Raw genomic sequence first — 25,394 nt, forward strand, 5'->3', positions numbered from 1 at the left:
CAATAGGAATCCGTGTAAGCTGAGTTAGCGTGAGCTAGCTCACAGAATTTTAGCCTCCAGCTCACAACATTTTTGTCTTAGCTCAGGAAGGATGGCCCCGGAGCACAAGAATCGATGCAGTCACTCCCCCCTTTAATGCCAGGAGCTCACAACTTTAATGCCAGTGGCTCACAAAGTAGAATTTTCGCTCACAAGACTCTGCAGCTCAGAGGGAGCTTTGGTAGGGATAGAGAGGCGAGGTCATACAGCAGTGGGTTGGGTTTCTTTTTAGCCCAGACAGCATTCACAGAGCCAGCCGCACTCTGTGAACTGGCCTCATTTTGGGCTGGAGCTCCCAAGAGCAGAGCTCCAGTAAATTTTATTGTAAGGTCTTTCTTTCTTACCACTCCTCCTCAAATACTCGGTGCTGGGCTCCATTGTTCAAACTCTCTGGGATTATTTTGCTGAAGTTTTAAGGTTTGACAAACGTTCTAATATTCCCCCCCCACACACAAAAAAAAAATAGGGAAATAACCAAAACGTATAAAGCAGACAGATGGAAATCTTTATCATGCCCCTGTGGCCACAGAGGAGGAAGAAGACCACAGATTTATACCCCACCCTCCTCTGAGAATCAGAGTCTCAGAGCGGCTTACAATCTCCTCTATCTCCTGAGCAGAGTTTAGGACTGCAGTACTGCAGCTTTGCCACTCTGCACCACGAGGCTCTTTATGAGTGAAGGGGAAAAGGAGGAAAGGTCCCCTGTGCAAGCACCAGTCGTTTCCGACTCAGGGGTGACGTCGCTCTCACAACGTTTTCACGGCAGGCTTTTTTTATGAGGTGGTTTGCCACTGCCTTCCCCAGTCATCTACGCTTTCCCCCCAGCAAGTGGGGACTCCTTTGACCGACCTCGGAAAGATGGAAGGCTGAGTCAACCTCGGGCCAGCTACCTGAACCCAGCTTCTGTCGGGATTGGACTCAGGTTGTGAGCAGAGCTTGGACCGCAGTACTGCAGCTGACCACTCTGCATATTCGTCAGACTTGAGAGTTTCTCAGGGGGATTTTGTGATATTTTCCCACAGGAATACAGAACAGCAGGACTTTTGTACAATAATCAATCCAACCCCCACCCCCAATAGTCTGATGATGATGATGGTATGATATTAGATTTATATCCCGCCCTTTACTCCGAGTCTCAGAGTGGTCACAATCTCCTTTACCTTCTCCCCCCCATAAGAGACACCCTGTGAGGTAGGTGGGGCTGAGAGAGCTGTGACAGCAGCTGCCCTTTCAAGGACAGCTCCACGAGAGCTCTGGCTGACCCAAGGCCATTCCAGCAGCTGCAAGTGGAGGAGCGGGGAATCGAACCCGGTTCTTTCAGATAAGAGTGCTCTGGCTGACCCAAGACCATTCCAGCAGCTGCAAGAGGAGGAGTGGGGAATCAAACCCGGTTCTCCCAGATAAGAGTCCATGCACTTAAACCACACTGTGGGGATGCTCTTAAGGAAAGGAAAGGAAAGGTCCCGTGTGCAAGCACCAGTCGTTTCCGACTCGGGGGTGACGTCACTCTCACAACGTTTTCACAGCAGACTTTTTTTACGAGGTGGTTTGCCACTGCCCTCCCCAGTCATCTACACTTTCCCCCCAGCAAGCTGGGCACTCATTTGACCGACCTCGGAAGGATGGAAGGCTACCTGAAAACCCAGCTTCCGCCGGGGATCGAACTCAGGTCGTGAGCAGAGCTTAGGACTGCAGTACTGCAGCTTTAACGCTCTGCGCCGCGTGTGAAGAGTGGGGTATAAATCCCATCTCTTTCTCCTCCTCTTTGCAGCAGCGGCAGCTTCGCAAGTGACCTGAAAAGAATGTGATGCTACAAGATGTTGACAGAACCAGTTGCTCAGTGGCTTTTAAGGATAGGATTAGGCACATTCCTAGATGGAACTGTCAATGCGTGTCAGCCATGATAGCCGTCATGGGAGCCTCCATGAACAGAGATGTTACATCTGTGATGCTTATTGCCCATGTTTCCTACTTCCCAGAAAGGTTTCTCAGGCCTTATGAAACGTTGGGAAGAGCAAGAAGGCGTGACGCTCTCGAGTTCCTTTGCTTAACATTTTAAAAGGACAATGATTCTATTGAAGGAGCCCCATTCAGTTCACCCTTCGTCCATTTTGGCCCGTCAGACTAGTCCTGGAAGCTTGTGGGTTTATTTATTTAAAACGTTAATTAGTAAAAACTGGGATCAGTTCATGTAGTGTAGGGGTTAAGTGCACGGACTCTAACCTGGGAGAACCGGGTTTGATTCCCCACTCCTCCGCCTGCAGCTGCTGGAATGGCCAGAGCTCTTGCAGAGTTGTCCTTGAAAGGGCAGCTTCTGAAAGAGCTCTCTCATCCCCACTTACCTCACAGGGTGTCTGTTGTGGGGGAGGAAGGGAAAGGAGATTGTAGGCTGCTCTCAGACTCTGTCCTTGGAAGGGCAGCTTCTGGGAGAGCCCTCTCAGCCGCACCCACCTCACAGGGTATCTGTTGGGGGGGAGGAAGGAAAAGGAGATTGCAGGCCGTTCTGAGACTCTGTCCTTGAAAGGGCAGCTTCTGGGAGAGCTCTCTCAGCCCCACCCCCCTCACAGGGTGCCTGTTGGGGGGGAGGAAGGGAAAGGAGATTGTAGGCCGCTCTGAGACTCTGTCCTTGAAAGGGCAGCTTCTGGGAGAGCTCTTTCAGCCCCACCCACTTCACAGGGTGTCTGTTGTGGGGGAAGAAGATATTGGAGATTGTGAGCCTCTGAGATTCGGAGTGGAGGGTGGGATATAAATCCAATATCATCATCTTCTCCTCCTCATAAGTTTTTGATGATTGGGGGTCATGCTCATTCCTGCTCCGACAAGTCATACAACAAATTTGTTTCCACGTGGACCCCTACATTGGACTTTATGTCAGAACACAACCTTCTTCCATCCAATCAGAGCTATCACTTCCAGCTGCGCTTCTAAATGCTTTACTGTCTTATACTTCCTCTTTCACTCATGACCATTGTTCCCTCTAAGCTGCAGAGTCTTGTGAGCAAAAATTCTACTTCATGAGCTACTGGCATTAAAGTTGTGAGCTACTGCATTAATTAGGGTGCTCTTGGGTCAACCTTCGTGAGCTAACACAAAAATGTGTGAACTGGAGGCTAAAAATCTGTGAGCTAGCTCACACTAACTCAGCTTAGAGGGAACGCTGCTCATGACCCCCACTCCTGAGTGTTGTTGCTTTAGTGGCTTGGGTTGGTTCACTAGTTTTATTTATTTATCGCGGTTATTTGATGTCTTCGTCATTTTTATAGTTTCTCACAGTCGCTTTATTTGCACGTCCCTAATCTCTTTGTGATTCTCTTCTTGATGTTACGAGGTTTTGTGTCGTAATCTCTTATTTTTCAGCGCCTTGACGTGAATGTATCTTAAATTTTCTGCAAATTGCGCTATTCAAGTTTCGCCTACTTTATGACTGTTTCGGGTATTAAGCTTTGATAAAAAAAAATATTTGGTTCTTGGGGGAGGAATAAAATGTTAATTAGCTGCCTTTATGGAAGTCAAGGCAGCTTAGAACGTAACTAAAATGAGAAGAAAAAACCACATAAAGGAGCACAAGTTAAAATCTCAATTAGGACCGCCAATAAATAAAAAAAGAAACCAGGCACATGCGGTCCTAAACAAAGCTGTCTTCAACTGCCTCCTGGAAACTGGACACGATGAGGCCAGGCACACCTCTGGGGGAGGTTGTTCCATAATTGCGGGGCTGCCACTAAAAAGGCCCTCTTGCACACGCCCATCAGACAAACGTTTCGTCACAACTACCATGGGAGAAGGGGCTTCAGCAGGAATGAAAGCAAACAAATACTGCTATAAACAGTACCACTGAAAACAACTACAACAATAACAGTAACAATAATAATAACAATAATTGTATAATAATATAATTTAAACCAGTGTATACAATGTCGTCATACCTCCCCGCCAAAGAATTGACAATTACAATTCATTAGAAACCAATTGCTTTCACAGTTTGCAGTAGAGGAATTAATAATATCCTTTTTTGAGGTCCTTCAAACAATTCCTTCCTTCAGTAAATGAAGTTCATGATACAGTCCATGAAAAAATTCTGAATTTCTTTCAGGTAGGAAGGACCAGGAAATCTTTACAGCCTTCATAAAGACGTCCCCTCTAGATTTCAAGACGTTTCAATACCGGTCTTCTTCCGTTATCAGGAGACCCTCTTTATTATACTGTTAAGCTACGAGCCTTGAGTCCGTGTTAGAAGTCATTGAAATCGGGTTCCAGTTTGACAGCCTGATAACTGAAGAAGACCAGTATTGAAACATCTTGAAATCTAGGAAAGGAAAAGGAAAGGTCCCCTGTGCAAGCAGCAGTCTCGTTTCCGACTCTGGGGTGACGTTGCTCTCACAACATTTTCACGGCAGACTTTTTACAGGGTGTTCTGCCATTGCCTTCCCCAGTCCTCTACGCTTCCCCCCCAGCAAGCTGGGGACTCCTTTGACCGACCTCGGAAGGATGGAAGGCTGAGTCCACCTTGAGCCGCCTACCTGAAAACCCAGCTTCCGCCGGGGCTCGAACTCAGGTCGTGAGCAGAGCCTACGAGGGGACATCTTATGACGGCTGTAAGGATTTCCAGCTCCTTCCCACTTTCGGAAAGAAATTTCTAATTTCTGAAAGAAAATTCAGAATTTCTCATGGACTGTATGTATTATGAACTTCATTTATTGAAGGGAGGAATTGTTTGAACACTGCAGATCCCTCTATTGGAAACTGTGGAAGCGATTGGTTTGTAACGAATTGCAGTTGTAAATTCTTTGGAGGGGGAGGGATGATGGCGTTGCATACGCTGGTTTAAATTATATAAGGATTGAAGCATATCTGTTGTTGTTGATGTTGCTTTCAGTGGTACCGTTTGTGGCGGGAGTTGTTTGCTTGCTGTTTGCAGCTGGCAGGCTAGATCCGGTGGAACAAGCATGCTGGGAATGATTAGGAAGGGAATTGAAAACAAGTCAGCCAGGATCATAATGCCCCTGTGTAAATCGATGGTGCGGTCTCATTTGGAATACTGTGTGCAGTTCTGGTCACCGCACCTCAAAAAGGATATTATAGCATTGGAAAAAGTCCAGAAAAGGGCAACTAGAATGATTCAAGGGTTGGAACACTTTCCCTATGAAGAAAGGCTGAAACGCTTGGGGCTCTTTAGCTTGGAGAAACGTCGGCTGCGGGGTGACATGAGAGAGGTTTCCAAGATTATGCATGGGATGGAGAAAGTAGAGAAAGAAGTCCTTTTCTCCCTTTCTCACAATACAAGAACTCGTGGGCATTCAATGAAATTGCTGAGCAGTCAGGTTAGAACGGATAAAAGGAAGTCCTTCTTCACCCAAAGGGTGATTAACATGTGGAATTCACTGCCACAGGAGGTGGTGGCGGCCACAAGCATAGCCAGCTTCAAGAGGGGATTGGATAAAAATATGGAGCAGAGGTCCATCAGTGGCTATTAGCCACAGTGTGTGTGTGTATGTGTGTCTATATATATATGTGTGTGTGTGTGTGTGTGTTTATATGTGTATATGTATTTATGTATATTTTTGTGTGTGTGTGTGCGTGTATATATGTGTGTGTGTGTGCATGTATTTATGTATATGTGTGTGTGTGTGTATATATACATATATTGGCCACTGTGTGACACAGAGTGTTGGACTGGATGGGCCACTGGCCTGATCCAACATGGGTTCTCTTATGTTCATATGTGACACAGAGTGTTGGATTGGATGGGCCATTGGCCTGATCCAAAGTGGCTTCTCTTATGGTCTTATGTGACACAGAGTGTTGGACTGGATGAGCCATTGGCCTAATCCAACGTGGCTTCTCTCATGTTCTTATGTGACACAGAGTGTTGGACTGGATGGGCCATTGGCCTGATCCAAAGTGGCTTCTCTTGCGTTCTTATGAGACACAGAGTATTGGACTGGATGGGCCATTGGCATGATCCAACGTGGCTTCTCTCATGTTCTTATGTGGCAGAGTGTTGGACTGGATGGACCATTGGCCTGATCCAAAGTGGCTTCTCTTATGTTATTATGTGACACAGAGTGTTGGACTGGGTGGGCCATTGGCCTGATCCAACGTGGCTTCTCTTATGTTCTTATGTGACACAGAGTGTTGGACTGGATGGGCCATTGGCTTAATCCAACACGGCTTCTCCTATGTTCTTATTTGACTCAGAGTGTTGGACTGGATGGGCCATTGGCCTGATCCAACGTGGCTTCTCTTATGTTCTTATGTGACACAGAGTGTTGGACTGGATGGGCCATTGGCCTAATCCAACACGGCTTCTCTTATGTTCTTATGTGACACAGAGTGTTGGAGTGGATGGGCCATTGACCTTACCCCACATAGCTTCTCTTACGTTCTTATGTGAAACAGAGAGTTGGACTGGATGGGCCATTGGCCTGATCCAACAGGGTTTCTCTTATGTTCTTATGTGACACAGAGTGTTGGACTGGATGGGCCACTGGTCTGATCCAACATGGCTTCTCTTATGTTCTTATGTGACACAGAGTGTTGGACTGGATGGGCCACTGGCCTGACCCCACATGGCTTCTCTTATGTTCTTAAGTTCATGGCGTAAATAACTCTCTTCTCCCGGCTTCTTCTCTCTGCTGCAGACGGTGCCCAAGCCGATCGCCTTGGAGCCCTGCTTTGGCAACAAAGCAGCCGTCCTCTCTGTCTTCGTCAGGCTGCCGCGAAGCCTGGGAGGGATTCCCCCACCGGGGCAATCAGGTAAGGACCCGTTACCCTCCTGTTGACAATTTTTCAGGTGAGATTGTACTTCCCGCTTGTTAGTTCCTCCCGCTCGTTCGTAATGCCAGCAGAGTCTTGAGCGATGAGACTCCATCGTCTTTTCTCCTTGCCTTTTTGTAATTTCTAGTTCGCCTGAAGTCACAAAGGCACACAGCCCAGAAACTTGCTGCAGGAAACTTTTTAGAACTTGTAGAAAAACAATTCGCGCATTTATTTCCACATGCTGACCCGCTTAAACACCAAAGCAACCAATAAGCAATACGTAAGGAGCACCAACTCCGTTCTGTGTCGCTCTCTTGGATGATGATCTGTATCAATTCTGACGGCTCCGTAGAGTTCCAGAAATCCAAAGAAAGTTCAAAAGTCCCCTTGAGATGCACCTGAGCAACAGTACACTGTTAAGTAACCGTTTCCCTGTTTGCTTCGTCAGGCGCATGTGTACTGGAGGGACTGCAACAAGTGATACAGTCACATTTCATTAATTGAGTCAAGCACAGACCTCTGGCTTTCCCAAATTTCTAGTTCAGCATTTCCTTATGTGGGTGAGACACGTACTCACACGATACTTTATTACGTGCACGGGAATTGCTTGAGCAGGAGTCCCCAGCGTGGTGCCTGGGAGTGCCACGGCGCCCACCGACTCCTTTTCTGGTGGTCACCAGGTGTTTCTAGAAAAGTAGGCGCGGCTTTTGCCCAGCAGGCTTCTGGTTGGCCTCTGAAAGTTTGAGCGGCTGTGCAGTTTTTGTTTTTAAAAAATAATAGTGTTGCTTTGGCACTCCACAAGGATCTGTGTGCCTGAAAGTAATCTGTGGTGGCCTTTTGCGACAGGCTCCGCCTCCTTTGGCAGCCATTTTTGTGACTGCATCTACCATGCTGTGTCTTAGTTCCAGAGGTGCCTGCAGAAAAGAGTTGGGGGCCCCTGTGCTGCAATGACTGAGTGAAATAATATCTATGCATACAGGAGTCTTCCCATCCCATGGTTGTTGACACCTTCGTACCTTCTGGCTATTCATTCATTTGGCATATTTATTCATTTTGGGTATCACCTTTCCATTTAAAAAAAAATGCTCAAGGCAGCTTACAGCAAGCAGGAAACAATAACCCGGGTAGTTTAGTTTATCGATATTACAGTCCTTAGATCAAATGTACGTATAAAACACAGAGATAGATAGATAGATAGATAGATAGATAGATAGATAGATAGATAGATAGATAGATAGATAGATAGATAGATAGATAGATAGATAGATAGATAGATAGATAGATAGATAGATAGATAGATAGACGGACTGATCGACAGATCCATCGACAGACAGACAGACAGACAGATAGATAGATAGATAGATAGACGGACTGATCGACAGATCCGTCGACAGACAGACAGACAGATGATAGATAGACAGACAGACAGACGGACTGATCAACAGATCCATTGACAGACAGATAGATAGATAGATAGACGGACTGATCGACAGATCCATCGACAGACGGATGGATGGATGGATGGACCGATGGATGGACCGATGGACAGACAGACAGACAGATAGACGGATAGGTAGATGATGGATAGATAGATGATGAATGGATGATGGATGGCTTTTTTTGAGCAGGAACACAGTTCCGGCTGGCTTTGCTTCAGGGGAGGATGTGGTTTGATATGCAAACTATTTCCTGCTGGGCTGTTTCTACAAAAAAGCCCCTTGTGAAACAGTGGTGATGTCAGTTAGTGTGGTCTAATATGCAAATGAGTTCCTGCTGGGCTTTTTCTACGAAAAAAGCCCTGGATAGAACATAAAACCACATTTAAAATATAGAAGATACAAAAAAACCCATAAAACTGTTTCAGGTGCTATAGTGATCTTTAAATTTCCATTTGTTATTCCAGCCGGATATTCTTATGGAAAGATCGATCTTAGGTTTGTGTTCAAGGCGGCCCAGTTGTTTTGGGGTCTGTTGCAGCCTGTGCTCTTAATTGCCCAATGCCTGGTTGAAGAGCTCCGTTTTACAGGCCTGTGGAACTGTGTGAGCTCTCACAGGGCCCTTAGCTCCTCAGTGAGCTCATTCCACCAGCTTGGGGCTGCAATAGAAAAGGCCCTGCTCTAATTGTCAGGAGCCTGGCCTCTTTAAGGCCGGGGATTGAGAGTAGGCTTCGTGACCCTAACTGAAGTGCTCTCCGGGGAACATGTGGGGAAAGGAGGTCCCTAAGGTATGCAGGTCCCTGGCCATATAGGGCTTTAAAGGTAAAAAACAACACCTTGAAACTGATCCGGTATGCGATGGGCAACCATTGCAGCACTTTCAGTACAGGTTGAATGTGCTCCCGCAAGGGAAGGCCCATTAACAGCCTGGCTCCAGCATTCTGCACTAGTTGAAGCTTCCGGGTCTGAGACAAGGGCAGCCCCATGTAGAGGGCATTGCAGTAATCCAGTCTCGAGGAGACCGTAGTGTGAATCACTGTTGTCGCGTTTGAGGTAGGGGACCAACTGCCATATCAGTCGAAGATGATAAAAGGCTGATTTGGCAGTGGCTGCTTCCCGGGCCTCCATTGTTGAAGAAGAGTCCAGGAGCACCCCTAAGCTTTTAACCATGGGTGCCAACAGAAGAAGAAGATGATATTGGATTTATATCCCGCACTCCACTCCGAAGAGTCTCAGAGCGGCTCACAATCTCCTTTCCCTTCCTCCCCCACAACAGACACCCTGTGAGGTAGATGAAGATACTGGATTTATATCCCGCCCTCCACTCCGAAGAGTCTCAGAGCGGCTCACAATCTCCTTTCCCTTCCTCCCCCACAACAGACACCCTGTGAGGTAGATGAAGATACTGGATTTATATCCCGCCCTCCACTCCGAAGAGTCTCAGAGCGGCTCACAATCTCCTTTCCCTTCCTCCCCCACAACAGACACCATGTGAGGTAGATGAAGATATTGGATTTATATCCCGCCCTCTACCCCGAAGAGTCTCAGAGCGGCTCACAATCTCCTTTACCTTCCTCACCCACAACAAACACCCTGTGAGGTGGGTGGGGCTGGAGAGGGCTCTCACAGAAGCTGCCCTTTTAAGGACAACCTCTGTCAGAGCTATGGCTGACCCAAGGCCATGCTAGCAGGTGCAAGTGGAGGAGTGGGGAATCGAACCCGGTTCTCCCAGATAAGAGTCTGCACACTTAACCACTACACCAAACTGACTCTCCCTAAGTGGCGCTTCATCAAAGGTCGGTAGTGAGACGTCTGCTTCCGGACTGCCACGGCTTGGATACAGGACCTCTGTCTTCGTCAGATTCAATCTACTCAGCCTGAGCCACCCTGCCACAGTTTGTAATTCCTTGTTCAGATCTTCTGGGGAGGAGTCGGACTGGCTGCCCATCAGCAGATAGAGCTGGGTGGTCACCTGGATCCTGATGACATCCCAGACCAAACACCTGGGCAAGGGGGCGCATGGAGATGCTAAACATCGGGGAGAGAACCGCCCCTCGTGGCACACCACGTACAAGTTCAAGGGAATTCGAATTTAGCTTTTTCCGACAGGCCCGAGATTTTTCTAATAACCTATAAGCACTGCTCCCTCTAAGCCAGGGGTAGGGAACGTTGGCTTTCCAGATTTTTTTTCTTGCCCACAACTCCCATCAGCCCCAGCCATTGGCCATGCTGGCTGGAGCTGATGGGAGTTGTAGGCAAAAAAAAAAAATCTGGAAAGCCAACGTTCCCTACCCCTGTGTCTAAGCTGTGGAGTCTTGTGAGCAAAAATTCTACTTTGTGAGCTACCGGCGTTGAAGTTGTGAGCCACCGCATCAATTACTTTGGCTCTGGGGCCATTTTTCCTGAGCTGAGACAAAAATGTGCGAGTCGGAGGCTTAAAAAACTCTGCGCTTAGCTCCTACTAACTCTGCTTAGAAGGAACACTGCGAGTCACTGGAAAAGACAGCCATGCTAGGAAAAGCCAAAGGCAGGAGGAAACAGAGGAAGACCCAACCTGAGTCGGGTTGACTCAATAAAGGAAGCCACGACTCTCCAGTTGCGAGACTTAGAATCCTAGAATTGGAAGGGACTTCCAGGGCCATCTAGTCCAACCCTCTGCACAATGCAGGAACTTCACAAATCCCTCCCCCTAAATGCAGAGGGATCTGTCAGATGGCCATTCAGCCTCTGTTTGAAAGCCCCCAAGGAAGGAAAGCCCACTACCTCCCAAGGAGGAAGCCTGTTCCACTGAGGAATTGCTCTAACGGACAGGAATTTCTTCCTAATAGAATCCTAGAGTTGGAAGGGACCTCCAGGATCATCGAGTCCGACCCCCTGCACAATGCAGGAAACTCACAAACCCCTCCCCCTAAATTCACAGGATCTTCATTGCTGTCAGAGGGCCATCTAGCCTCTGTTGAAAAACCTCCAAGGAAGGAGAGCCCACCACCTCCCGAGGAGGAAGCCTGTTTCACTGAGGAACCGCTCTAACGGTCAGGAATTTCTTCCTAATAGAATCCTAGAGTTGGAAGGGACCTCCAGGGTCATCTAGTCCAACCCTCTGCACAATGCAGGAACTTCACAAATCCCTCCCCCTAAATGCAGAGGGATCTGCATTGCTGTCAGAGGGCCATTCAGCCTCTGTTTGAAAGCCTCCCAAGGAAGGAGAGCCCACCTTGAGCAAGGCCATTAAGGATAGGATGTTTCGGAGGCCATCCATTCACAGGGTCGGCGTCCAGTCAGAAGTGACTTAATGACACACAGCGTGCATAAAGCCATGAGCCAAATGCGGCTGAGGTGTGGCCAGGAAATTTTTAAAAAGCCTTTTGAAATTTTAAAAAAGGAACAGCATGTCCCTTGTGTGGGGAGGCGTGCAGGGGTGGGGGATCGCATGTGGAGGTGGGAGGAAGGTTCCAAGGAGCGGAGGCAGCTGCCGGGCAGGCCTGTGCCAGAGCTCCCAGTAGACAAGGCCTCTCTTTTATCCTGGGGTCCCCAACATGGCACCTGCCTACACTGTTTCTGGTAGCCTCCAAGCACTGTAGAAAGTGGGTGGGCCAGACAGGGCTTTTGCCCAGCCCTGCTTCTGATTGGCCATCCGATTAGCGGTGCAGACCTTGGGAAAAAACGTTGCTTCGGCAGCAGCCACCGCCCGAGCACAAAGCGTTCACTGTGCGACTGAAGGTAAGCTGCGCGCACGCAAGAAAATATTTTCAAGATGATATTTTCATTGCACAAGGGCATGCTGTTAAATAGGGGCTCCTGCCTGGAAAGGAGTTATGCATAACCCCAGTGCCGTACGTTTTGCGGTCGCGCCTACCACCCCGTGTTAGAATTCCAAAAGTGCTCGCAGGCCCAGAAAGGTTAGGGGACTCCCAGTTTTAGCTACTGTTCGATCCCTGCAGTGAGGCCTCTTCCACTGACCGCAGAACGCAGGCAGGTAAATGGAGAATCGTAGAGTTGGAAGAGACCTCCAGGGTCATATAGTCCAACCCTCTCTCTGCACAATGCAGGGAATGCACAACCCCCTGTTCCCCCCACTCCCATTGACCCTTGCTCCACACTCAGAAGATGGGGGGGGCGGGAATCCTCGAAGATCCCTGGCCAAACGGGCCAGGAGAATAAATGCTTCTTAGGAACATAAGAACACAAGAGAAGCCATGTTGGATCAGGCCAGTGGCCCATCCAGTCCAACACTCTGTGTCACATAAGAACATAAGAGAAGCCATGTTGGATCAGGCCAGTGGCCCTTCCAGTCCAACACTCTGTGTCACATAAGAACATAAGAGAAGCCATGTTGGATCAGGCCAGTGGCCCATCCAGTCCAACACTCTGTGTCACATAAGAACATAAGAGAAGCCCTGTTGGATCAGGCCAATGGCCCATCAAGTCCATCACTCTGTGTCACATAAGAACATGAGAGAAGCCCTGTTGGATCAGGCCGGTGGTCCATCCAGTCCATCACTCTGTGTCACATAAGAACATAAGAGAAGCCCTGTTGGATCAGGCCAGTGGCCCATCCAGTCCAACACTCTGTGTCACACAGTGGCCAAAACCAAGGTGCTGTCAGGAGGCCCACCGGTGGGGCCAGAAGTCCTCCCACTGTGGCCACCCAAGCACCGAGAATACAGAGCATCACTGCCTGAGATAAAGAGTTCCATCTATACTTTGTGGCTAATAGCCTCTTATGGACATCCGGACTTAAGAACGTGAGAAGCCCTGTTGGATCAGGCCGATGGCCCATCCAGTCCAACACTCTGCGTCACATAAGAACATAAGAGAAGCCCTGTTGGATCAGGCCAGTGGCCCATCCAGTCCAACACTCTGTGTCACATAAGAACATAAGAGAAGCCATGTTGAATCAGGCCAGTGGCCCATCCAGTCCAACACTCTGTGTCACACAGTAGCCAAAAATTAACCCAGGTGCCATCAGGAGGTCCATCAATGGGGTCAGGACACTAGAAGCCCTCCCACTGTTGCCCCCTCAAAGCACCAAGAATACAGAGCATCACTGCCCCAGACAGAGTGTTCCATCTATGCCTAGTGACGAATAGCCACTCACAGACCTTTGCTCTTAAGAACATAAGAGAAGTTATGTTAGATCTGGCCAATGGCTCATCCAGTCCAACACTCCGTGTCACAAAGTGGCCAAAAAAAAAAAAAGCCAGGCTCCATCAGGAGGTCCACCAGTAGGGTCAGCACTCTAGACCCTTCAGGTACCCTGGACCCAAATCCTGTAATGTTTTACAGGTGTTGGATTCACCTTCCTCTCTGCAGCAGTAGTTTTAACAAGAGCCGTTGACCTATTTTGTACATTTCTGTGCTTCCTCTCTCCTAAAGGACTTGACATGCACTGCGGGTATTTGCTTTCATTCTCAACGTGGCCGTGAAGCTTGTAAAACCCTATACAGCAAATCCAGTTGTACCCAGTCGTTGAGCTGAGAAGCAGCCAGGGTTTAGCCATCTGCCCAATGAGCTGATGCGACTTGGATGGAGAACACCTCCAAGGTTGAGCTGCTGCAAATACCATTTGTATCGAAAGGGATATATTTGTTTTACAGCGCGCACACAAACACAATAATGAGGTTAAAAAACATAGGGCCCGAACATCTGGCTACAATAAAAGTCATCGAGAATCACTTTCAGATAAGCTCTTCTAAATCTTTCATACAAACTTGATAGTAAATGCCAAATGACCAACATAAGAAAGAATGCATTTTGGCCTTGGCCTCTTAGACTTTCTTCAGTGGTCAGTAATACATAAGAACATAAGAGAAGCCCTGTTGGATCAGGCTAATGACCCATCCAGTCCTATACTCTGTCACATAAGAACATAAGAGAAGCCCTGTTGGATCAGGCCAATGGCCCATATAGTCCAAAACTCTGTATCACATACAAATATAAGAGAAGCCATGTTGGATCAGGCCAATGGCTTATCCAGTCCAACACTCTGTGTCACATAAGAACATAAGAGAAGCCCTGTTGGATCAGGCTAATGACCCATCCTGTCCAACACTCTGTATCACATACAAACATAAGAGAAGCCATGTTGAATCAGGCCAATGGCTTATCCAGTCCAACACTCTGTTTCACATAAGAACATAAGAGAAGCCATGTTGGATCAGGCCAATGGCCCATCTAGTCCAACACTCTGTATCACATAAGAACATAAGAGAAGCCATGTTGGATCAGGCCAATGGCCAACCCTGTCCAACACTTTGTATCACACAGTGGCCAATACACACACACACACACACACATACTGTGGCTAATACCCACTGATGGACCTCTGCTCCATATTTTTATCCAATCCCCTCTTAAAGCTGGCTATGCTTGTGGCCGCCACCACCTCCTGTGGCAGTGAATTCCACATGTTAATCACCCTTTGGGTGAAGAAGTACTTCCTTTTATCCGTTTTAACCCGACTGCTCAGCAATTTCATCGAATGCCCACGAGTTCTTGCATTGTGAGAAAGGGAGAAAAGGACTTCTTTCTCTACTTTCTCCATCCCATGCATTATCTTGTAAACCTCCATCATGTCACCCCGCAGTCGACGTTTCTCCAAGCTAAAGAGCCCCGAGCGTTTCAACCTTTCTTCGTAGGGGAAAGTGTTCCAACCCTTGAATCCTTCTAGTTGCCCTTTTCTGCACTTTCTCCAATGCTAGAATATCATGACATAGTTTTTAGAGACGCGTCTGGAAAACAAGCAATATATATTTTAACCCTGAGCAAGTGATATTATCTCATACAAAGCAAACCCTGGGTCCTGTCGCATGGTAACTGTGCTGACCCATGAATTGCAAGCATTTTCCGATGTGTGTGTCAGCATGTCATCGACTTACAGCAAGACGTGTGGTTGCCGTCAAGTTGCATCTGACTTTTGGGAGCCCCAGCAAGGGGCTTTCAAGGCAAGTGAGAAGCAGAGGTGTTCGCCGTCGCCTTCGTCTGCAGAGCCTTTCTTGGTGGTTTCTCATCCAAGACTTATGGTCAGGGGTGGAATTCTAGCAGGAGCTCTTTTGCATATTAGGCCACACACCCCTGTTGTAGCCAACCCTCCGAGAGCTTACGAAAAAGAGCCTTTTTTTTTTGTAAAGAACGGGTCTCCAGCCTGGGAGCGCCGTGGCACCCACCAGCATCTTTTCTGGTGCTCACCAAGTGTTTTTAGAAAGTGGGCTCGTTTTGTAGCAGGAGCTCCTTTGCTAGCCGGTTTGGTGTAGTGGTTAAGTGTGCGGACTCTTATCTGGGAGAACCAGGTTTGATTCCCCACTCCTCCACTTGCACCTACTAGCATGGCCTTGGGTCAGCCATAACTCTGGCAGAGGTTGTCCTTGAAAGGGCAGCTGCTGTGAGATCCCTCTCCAGCCCCACCCACCTCACAGGGTGTCTGTTGTGGGGGAGGAAGGTAAAGGAGATTGTGAGCCGCTCTGAGACTCTTCGGAGTGGAGGGCGGGATATAAATCCAATATCTTCTTCTTCTTATTATTATTATTAGGCCACACTCCTCTGATGTAGCCAGTCCTCCAAGAGGTTACAGTAGGCCCCGTAAGAAGAGCCCTGGAAGCTCTTGGAGGATTGGCTACATCAGGGGTTTGTGGCTTTTGCCGAACAGCCAAGACCAACTTAGCTACGCCCCTGAAACTGTCTTCATGGAAGGTCTCTGTTCAGAATTCTTCTCCCTCCACCCTGCCCCATAATTCACGCAAAGGGTGGGCCAGAACCCCTCCTCCTTCGCATTTTTTTGTAACTCTCTGTCCCCCACCCCTCTCTCTCTCTCCGTCCAGGTCTCGCAGTGGCCAGCGCTTTGGTGGACATTTCCCAACAGATGCCAATCGTCTACAAAGAGAAATCAGGAGCGGTACGAAATCGGAAACAGCAGCCTCCAGCCCAGCCCGGCACCTGTATTTGATGCACGGACATTGGGACTGCCTCTTTAGGGTTTTAAACATAAGGGATTTCCTGGGAGGAGCAGGGCAGAGACTTTGCGTAAGGCCAGAGGCACACCTCAGCGCGCCTGGGCAGCACTTCCGGGAGCGTCCGGCCCTTCCTCAGGGGGTCGTCAGTTGGCTTCGGTTGGGATCTTCTCCGACGCAGGGCTGCCGAACCCTTTCTCTCCACAGTTCCGCGTTTTATCCGTTCATTCTCCGTTTCCTGGCGAGAGGTCGTTTGCAAGTCCCGCAGCATCCGTCCCCACCTCCAAAGGCCATTGCTAACGGGGAACGAGCCAAGCAGAGACGACATACTCCCGGCTTTTTATACACGGGAAGCGATTTGTGGTACTTAAATATTTTCTGTTCGGGTCGCGCTAAAAAAAAAAAAAAAAGTTGCAGCACTTACGGATAATTTTCTGCCCTCGCCGGATAAGCCCCCCTGGATTTAAAGAAGCGGACTCAATTTCCTCCAGGAACCCAGGACGGTTGTAAAAAATTCTATTTATTTCGTACGTTTCTGTTGCGCTCTCCTCCAAACACAATTCATTTAGCAGGTCGAGGTTCTTTTTTTCTTTCTCCCCCCCCCTCCCCCGTAGCATTGTTTTCAGCCGTCGGACTGTATTAAAGTCAGAAGGGAACCGGGTATGATTGGCTACCGGCCCCTCGCTTCCCCTGCAAGTTCGTTTCCCGGAAGGAAGGGTTAGCAGGTTCTGTGTTGAACTGAACGGTAGGAGCCTGCTTTAGGGGGCCAAGTTTTTAAATAGAACTAGAGAGCAAGGGAACTGGGGCAGGCTGCCTCTTCTCTGAGGGCCTTTGGATGGCCTTCTCTTTACCCTGGGTGATCGATGGCCCCTTTTTTTGCCATGCCTGTCAAGTGGCGTAGGATGTGAAAGTGTGAACCTGGGGCAGGGAGGCGGCGGCGGGGACAGCAACGATTCGGAGCTGCCGTTTGGTTGTAGGTCGTATCAGCCCGCTCCGTTACTGTTCCTCTTTTTTTGTCTTTTGTCCTCCCTTGAGGATCAAAGCCTGAAGCTGCGGTAAGGCAGAAGGGCTTCCCGGAATAACTCCTTTTCCGTGTTTATCCCATGCCTGCAGTTAATGTGTGTTCACTGCCCTAATGTGGGGGTTCCCAGCCCAGTGACCAGGGCCAGCCCTGTTGCTAGGCAAACTAGGCAATCGCCTAGAGCGCTGGTCTTCCGGGGGCGTCAAATTGGGTGTCCCTCATGTGACTCGGTGATGTTCTCGGTGTGTGAGTTGAAGGGGGGGTGGGCGGCACTGGAACTTTGCCTTGCCTATTGTGTCAGACAGCCTCGGCCTTGCCCCGCCATTGGCAGCGAATGCCATAGTGCCTGCTGAGTGTTTTTAGAAAAGCGGGCAGGGTCAGGCAGGGGTCCTGCCTAGCAAGACTCCTGATTGGCCACTGGAGGTTTGATTGACCGTGCAGCTTTTTTAAATGCATTGCAACGGGAGCAGCTACCAACCGTGGCTCAAGAATCTCTACTGAGGGACGGAAAGGGACCCGCAGTGGCCATTCTCTGGGCGCCAGCTGCGCGTGACACACTGTGTTAGAACCTCAGGGGGGCCCACAGGCTGAAAAGATTCGGGACCCCTCCCCCGTGAGGCGGCCAGGTTGCTGGGGGGGGAGGCACCGTGGCGGAGGGAGCCGCTTCCAAATGCCACTCACGCCGTCCCTTCCGGGGTCCCTGCTCTCGCCCAGTATCATAAGCCTCGCCCACTTGTCTGCGCTCAGCCCTCGCCTTGTTCTGCCCGTTGGGCTTTTTCCGATGGAGAGCGGCAGAAATATGGAGTTTTTTTTATTAGCCGGCAGTGATTGAAGCAAGGGGCCTCGAGAAACGGAAGGGGGTGGGGGTGGGGAAACGTCGCCGGCTTGCTATTTTGCAGGCTGTCGCTCCAAATTGAGCTGGCGTTGCAGAACTGACAGGCGTCAAAAGGTGCTATAACTCAGGTTTCACTTGCTCTTCACACCTAGCAGGCGTCTTCTGCAAATCATCCGCCCCGGCGGGTTTTCGGAAGAGAGCAGGAGAGCTTCCAGAACGGAGCCCAGGGCGGGAATAGCCAGTTTGCTTCTTCTTTTTCTTTTTTGCTTCAGCGATGCTCAGCATGCAGAGGATCTGCCCATCGCTTGGCAGATGGGGGACACAGCCCCCCGCCACGTGGCCGAGGGCCCGAGTGGGCCCCCCTGCCCCCTTTGTCGTAGAAAAGATTGCATGCAGCTGGGCTCGTGGTCTCCGCGAAGGGTTGCCTGGTCCCGGCAGCAGCGGCGACACTTCCTTTCTTTGCCAGCTCTCCGTGATGCCGTACCGCCTCGCTAAAGCTCTCTGCTGGATCGTGGCAGTCGCAGTGCCCACAGGCGAGTCAACGTGACACCTGGCATGAGGCTGTCGCCACCCCGCAAAAACCAGTTTGGCGTTCCCTTCTCTCCCACGTATGATGCTTCCATATCCTGAACCAGACCCTCGGTCCATCAAGCTCAGTCTTGTCTACTTTGACCAGCAGTGGCTCTCCAGGGTCTCAGGCAGAGGTCCTTCACGTCTCCTACCTCCTAGTTCTTTTTAACTGGGGATGCCGGGGATTGGATCTGGGACCTTTAGCCGGCCAAGCAGACGCAGACCCTCTGCCTCTGAGCCGTGGCCCCTCTCCAAAGCTGAAGCACGCGCATGAAACTGCTTTATCCCAAAGGAGACCCTCGGTCCATCAGAGTCTGTATTGCTTTCTCAGATGGGATGTGGCTCTACAGCTGTGGGCCCCAATCTTTTTGGCCCCAGGGCCGGCCCGCCCACCACGCCCTCGGGGGTGGGGGCACCGAATTCAGCCTCCCCTCCCCACCATCCCCCCGCAGTGCCTCTTCCTCCCTGTTCTCACAAGTTTAAGGCCCGGAAAGGGGCGGTGGAGCGCCTCCCAGACCGACACCCCCCCTTTGCAACTGATGGGTGGGGAAACAGCGGCAGCAGCACCAGTCACCCACTGAAAGAGCGGCACTGCCGTTGCCTCCTCCCCACTTCCTTCCCGTGCCCAGGAAGGAACTGGGGAGGAGGCAAGGGCAGCACCGCTTTTTCAGCAGGTCATTTGCCGGCGCTGCTGCTGCTGTTTTCCCCGCCAATCAGCTGATCGGCGGGGGAGGGGTCGGCCTGGGAGGTGCTTCACCACCCCTTCCCGGATCTTAAAATGGTGAAAATGGGGGGGGGGGGGGGAGGAGGTGCTGTGGGAGGGGGGGGTGGCAGGGCAGTGGCGAGTCTGCGCAGCCCGATTGCAAACAGGCCGGTCCGTGGACCCCTGCTCTGCAGGATCTCTGGTTGAGGCCTTTGACATCACATATGACCAGTTGCTTTAAACTGGACATCCTGGGGATTGAACCCGGGACCTTCTGCATGCCAAGCAGAGGCTCTGCCCACTGAGCCACGGCCCTCCTCCTCTTGATAACAGGCGCAGCCTCTTCCCTGCGTAGAGCCATCACCGGAGCCTGCATTCCAAAAGCAATGCACAGCAGGGAGAACCTACAACGTGCCGCCATCGCGGTAGGGGCAGGAGGAAGAGATGCTGCTGCATGTTATGGGAGGTGAAGAGCAAATGGGGAGAGGCCGTGGTTTGGGTCGCTGCCTTGTGCCAAAGCAGTCTGTGTTCCTTGAAATTTAGCCTGGAGTGACGACACCTGCTGCACCCGCTCATTGCTGTTGAGATGCAGCCATGCATGGCCCTTGTCTTCGGAGGGGGCAGGGGCATCAGACTCACTGGGTCGTATGCATTCTGTGACTGGCATAGCAAGTGTCTGCTTTTCTGTCTTTCTTTCTTTCTTTCTTTCTTTCTTTCTTTCTTTCTTTCTTTCTTTCTTTCTTTCTTTCTTCTTTCTGTCTTTCTTTCTTTCTTTCTGTCTTTCTTTCTTTCTGTCTTTCTTTCTGTCTTTCTCTCTCTCTCTCTCCCTCCCCCTTCCTCCCTTCCTTCCTTCCTTCCTTCCTTCCTTCCTCTCTTTCTCTCTCTCCCTCCCTCCCCCTTCCTTCCTTCCTCTCTTTCTCTCTCTCTCTCTCTCTCTCCCTCCCTCCCCCTTCCTTCCTTCCTTCCTTCCTTCCTTCCTTCCTTCCTGCCTTCCTTCCTTCCTTCCTTCCTTCCTTCCTTCCTTCCTTCCCTCCCTCCCTCCCTCCCTTCTTCCCTCCCTCCCCTTCCTTCCTTCCTTCCTTCCTTCCTTCCTTCCTTCCTTCCTTCCTTCCTTCCTTCCTCTCTTTCTCTCTCTCCCTCCCTCCCCCTTCCTTCCTTCCTTCCTTCCTTCCTTCCTTCCTTCCTTCCTTCCTTCCTTCCTTCCTTCCTTCCTTCCTTCCTCTCTTTCTCTCTCTCCCTCCCTCCCCCTTCCTTCCTTCCTTCCTTCCCTTCCTTCCTTCCTTCCTTCCTTCTTCTTTCCTTCCTTCCTTCCTTCCTTCCTTCCTTCCTTCCTTCCTTCCTTCCCTCCCTCCCTCCCTCCCCTCCCTCCCTCCCTTCCCTCCCTCCCTCCCTCCCTCCCCTTCCTTCCTTCCTTCCTTCCTTCCTTCCTTCCTTCCTTCCTTCCTTCCTTCCTTCCTTCCTTCCTTCCTTCCTTCCTTCCTTCCTTCCTTCCTCTTTTTCTCTCTCTCTCTTTCTTTCTTTGTCTCCCTCCCTTCCTTCCAGTCATTTATTACCTATCCTGGTGTTGCACTGGTCGATAGAGCATCTGTATCGCTAGTTGCCATAGAACTGGAGCCAAATTTGCTTTTTACAAAATGTCTCTCTCCGATTCCACCCTCTTCATTGTTTTCTTAAAGCTGCACATAAATGTTGTTGTATTCGGGGAAGCAGAGAGAGGACTCTCAACGTTCCTTTTTTTAACAAAACAAAGATTTAAGTGATGGGCAAATGTATCTCGTGCCTGCCAAGAAGAAGTGGCCACTTTCCCCCTCTGTGTGTGCAACGACCTGGACACAGCGGAGGCTTCAGCATCGAAGTGTTTGCTCTCTCGTCAGCTCTGTGGTCCTGAACATGCGCTTGGAGGCAGGTGAGCAAAGGGCCCCCTCGAGGTGGGCAAGAAGCAGGCATGCCCCCTTGGACCAGTGGCAGGTTCCCACAACCCAGGTCAGAACCCATAGAAGAAGAAGCGGTCTACTCATAGAATCACAGAACTGGAAGGAGCCGTAGAGGCCATCTAGCCCAAACCCCGTGCTCCGTGCAGGATCGACCTAGAGCACCCCCGACCAGTGAATCATGTGCAAGTGAATTGCGACTGTAGTGCAACGACAGCACAGTGCTAGGGTTGCCAGCCTCCAGGTGGGGCCTGGAGAGCGTCCACCATCACGGCTGTTTCCCAGACCGCAGAGACGAGGTTTCCCTGGAGAAGAAACAGCAGCTGTGGAGGGTAGATTCTACGGCATTGTGCGCCGCTGAGTTGTCCTCCCCCCTCAACCAAACCCCTCTTTGGGTTCCACTCTCCGAATCTCCCAGGATTTCCTAGCCAGGCGCAGGCAAACGTAACCGTCCGTGGAGAAGACAGCAGGGTTAGCTGCAGCCCTTAAAGTGACGTTCCCCACCAGCCACATTCCCTCTAAGCTGCAGAGTCGGTTTTGAGTACAAATTCTACTTCGTGAGCTACCGGCACGAAAGTTGCGAGAGACTGCATGAGTCGGTTTGCTCTGAGGTCCTCCTTCCTGAGCGAAGACAAAAAGGTGTGAGCTGGAGGCGCAAAATCTGTGAGCTAGCTCGCACTCAACCCAGCTTAGAGAGAACACTGCCCGCCACCGTTTTAAAACTTCCTGGGCACGCAGAGAGGCACTGTGTCTGCTCTGAGCTTTAGAAGAAGAAGAATTGCAGATTTATACCCCGCCCTTCTCTCTGAATCAGAGACTCAGAGCGGCTTACAATCTCCTATATCTCTTCCCCCCACAACAGACACCCTGCGGGGTGGGTGGGGCTGAGAGGACTCTAGAAGAAGAAGACGACTGCAGATTTATACCCCGCCCTTCTCTCTGAATCAGAGACTCAGAGCAGCTTACAATCTCCTGTATCTTCTTCCTCACAACAGACACCCTGTGAGGTGGGTGGGGCTGAGAGGACTCTAGAAGAAGAAGACTGCAGATTTATACCCCGCCCTTCTCTCTGAATCAGAGACTCAGAGCGGCTTACAATCTCCTATGTCTTCTCCCCCCACAACAGACACCCTGCGGGTTGGGTGGGGCTGAGAGGAGTTTAGAAGAAGAAGAAGGACTGCAGATTTATACCCTGCCCTTCTCTCTGAATCAGAGACTCAGAGCGGCTTGCAATCTCCTATATCTTCTCCCCTCACAACAGACACCCTGTGAGGTGGGTGGGGTTGAGAGGACTCTCACGGCAGCTGCCCTTTCAAAGACAACCTCTACCAGAGCTATGGCTGACCCAAGGCCATTCCAGCAGGTGCAAGTGGAGGAGTGGGGAATCAAACCCGGTTCTCCCAGATAAGAGTCCGCGTACTTCACCATTGCACCAAACTGGCTTTTGCTGAGCTTTTGGCCATTATGGAGAAAAACTCTTTCGCAGACCTCCGAGCTCAATATTTATTTTTATTCCCCACCTGAACAGTCGGTGGATCAGCTGGGCGGACCGTGTTTCAACCGAGTCAGCGGATATTTCCGCCGGCCGAGTCAGCAGGCTGGTGCAATCAATGAACGTCTCTTTTAAAGGAGGCAAAGTGGGGGGAACTTAAATGGCCGTCCCTCCTTCTTTTCCCAGGAACATCTGTCAATAAATTCTCAAAAGATAAGCTTTCATTTGCGCTTGTACAGCTGCACAGCGGGGCGGAACGGCAAAAGTTTATTGTGTCCGCCGGAATAGAAGGCAAATCTAGCAGGACTTTGGGATGCAAATTGGCACGTTTAATCTCTTGACTAAGCTTTGAAGCTGTCGAGATGGCGCCCAGCACGTATCTCCTGGAATTAAAAGCCAGAAGCAGCCTAAAGGCCATCCAGTCCAACCCCCCGAACCATGGAGGATAACCTAAACAGGGATGTCAAACTCATTTGTTATGAGAAGAAGAAGAAGACATTGGATTTATATCCTGCCCTCCACTCCAAAGAGTCTCAGAGCGCTCACAATCTCCTTTCCCTTCCTCCCCCACAACAGGCACCCTGTGAGGTGGGTGGGGCTGAGAGGCTGCTCACAGCAGCTGCCCTTCCAAGGACAACCTCTGCCAGAGCTCTGGCTGACCCAAGGCCTTGCCAGCAGGCGCAAGTGGAGGAGTGGGGAATCAAACCCGGTTCTCCCAGATAAGAGAGCTATGGCTGACCCAAGGCCTTGCCAGCAGGCGCAAGTGGAGGAGTGGGGAATCAAACCCGGTTCTCCCAGATAAGAGTCCATGCACTTAACCACTACACCAAACTGGCTGGATCTGGCACAAATGAGATCTTGTCGGTCCAGGCCATGTGTGTACCTATTTAAGATTAGGTAGCAGAGATATAAACTTTATAAAGGGCACAAACACAAGTAAAGATTTAAAAAACCCAAAAACCTTAAAAACACACTTAAAACAACACTTGTTGGTCTTAAAAGTGCTTTCTTTGTATATCTCCCATGAGATCCAGGGAACTTTCCTTCCTTCCCCCAGGGGACTAGGAAGGGGAGGAGCCTCAGCCAATAGAAGGAAGAGAGGCTTTGCTCAGTAGCCCTGCTGTGCGATTGAAAGAGCCTGCAAAGCACGCTATCTCCCCCCCCCCGCAGTCCCCAAGGGAGGAGCCTCAGCCAATGGAGAAAACAGAGGCTTTGCTCTATAGCTCCTGTATGGTTGAGCAAGACTTGCAGAACAAGCTGTTATGCAGAAGGAAGCGAGAGAGAGTTACTCCGGGCCTGATAGGAGCCCTCCGGGGGTTTGCTTCAGCCCCTGGGCCACGTGTCTGACACCCCTGACCTAAAGCAGCCCTGACAAATAGTCATTCTGCCTTCGCTTAAACACTTCCAAGGAGAACCCACAACATGCCAGGACAACCAGTTCCACCAGTTAAATGGACCTTATTGTTGATTCCCCCCCCGCCCTAAATATCCCACTGGCATCTCCTCACCCAGAAGTTAAACCCATTTGTATGAGTCTCGTCCTCCGCTGTCGAGTGAGTCAGCTCCCAGTGTGTGTTTAGGTCACTTCTGAGTTATGGCAACCCTATGAATGCATATAAAGCCAGAATGCAAAATATTCTGGCTTTAAGATCTTGCAGAAGGAGGACCCTTGTGGCTTCCTAGATCAGGGGCAGCGGCCAAACTTGCTTAATGCAGGGGCCACAGAGAATAAATGTCAGATGTTTGAGAGCAGCAAAACAGGAAGGAAGGAAGGAAGGCAAATAGATGGGGAGGGGGGAAGGAAGGAGAGGTGGGGGGGGGGAGGTAAAGGTAGTCCCCTGTGCAAGCACCAGTCATTTCCGACTCTGGGGTGCGTTGCTTTCACAACGTTTTCACGGCAGGCTTTTGACGGGGTGGTTTGCCATTACCTTCCCCAGTTATCTACACTTCCCCCCCCAGCAAGCTGGGTACTCATTTTACCGACCATGGAAGGCTGAGTTGACCTGGAGCTGGCTACCTGAACCAGCTTCCGCTGGGATCAAACTCAGGTTGTGAGCGCAGGGCTCCGACTGCAGTACTGCAGCTTTACCACTCTGCGCCCACGGGGCTCTTTCCTCTAAACGACAGCCCTTCAAATATTTAAAGAGAGTCACTCCATCCTAACCTCAGCTTCCTCTTCTCCAGGCTGAATGTTCCCAATTCCGCCAACCTTTCTCCATAAGGCTTAGTCTCGAATACCCTAATCATCCTGAGAGCCAGTTTGGTGTAGTGGCGAAGTGCGCAGGCTCTTTTCTGGGAGAACCGGGTTTGATTCCCCACTCCTCCACTTGCAGCTGCCGGAATGGCCTTGGGTTTGCCGTAGCTCTCGCAGGAGTTGTCCTTGAAAGGGCAGGTTGTGTCAGAGTTCTCTCAGCCCCACCTACCTCACAGGGTGTCTGTTGTGGGGGAAGAAGGGAAAGGAGATTGTGAAGAGTGAAGGGTGGGGTATAAATCCAATATCATCATCTTCTTCCTTGCTCTCATCTCTTGCACTTGCTCTGAAGATTCTGTGTCCTTCCTATAAAACAGCCTCCAGAAATATACACGATACTCCAAATGGGATCTGACCAGTGCCGTGTACAGCGGTATTACCACAACTTGCGTCCTAGAGACTGTGCATCTG

The 25,394-nt window shown here is 50.3% G+C and overlaps 1 protein-coding gene across 1 annotated transcript in view; it reads left to right on the plus strand.

The window, feature by feature from the left end:
• The window catches only part of ATRN (attractin), a 466,134-nt gene extending 449,293 nt beyond the window's left edge, over positions 1–16,841 (plus strand). The window contains exons 26-27 of the mRNA XM_060247418.1: positions 6,681–6,795; positions 16,052–16,841. Of these exons, the coding sequence (XP_060103401.1) occupies positions 6,681–6,795; positions 16,052–16,176 (240 nt within the window). The 3' untranslated portion in view covers positions 16,177–16,841. The remainder of the gene's footprint in view (positions 1–6,680; positions 6,796–16,051) is intronic.
• Positions 16,842–25,394: the final 8,553 nt, after the last annotated feature.

Source organism: Heteronotia binoei, chromosome 9 (assembly GCF_032191835.1).
Source record: "Heteronotia binoei isolate CCM8104 ecotype False Entrance Well chromosome 9, APGP_CSIRO_Hbin_v1, whole genome shotgun sequence".
Lineage (NCBI taxonomy): Eukaryota > Metazoa > Chordata > Lepidosauria > Squamata > Gekkonidae > Heteronotia > Heteronotia binoei.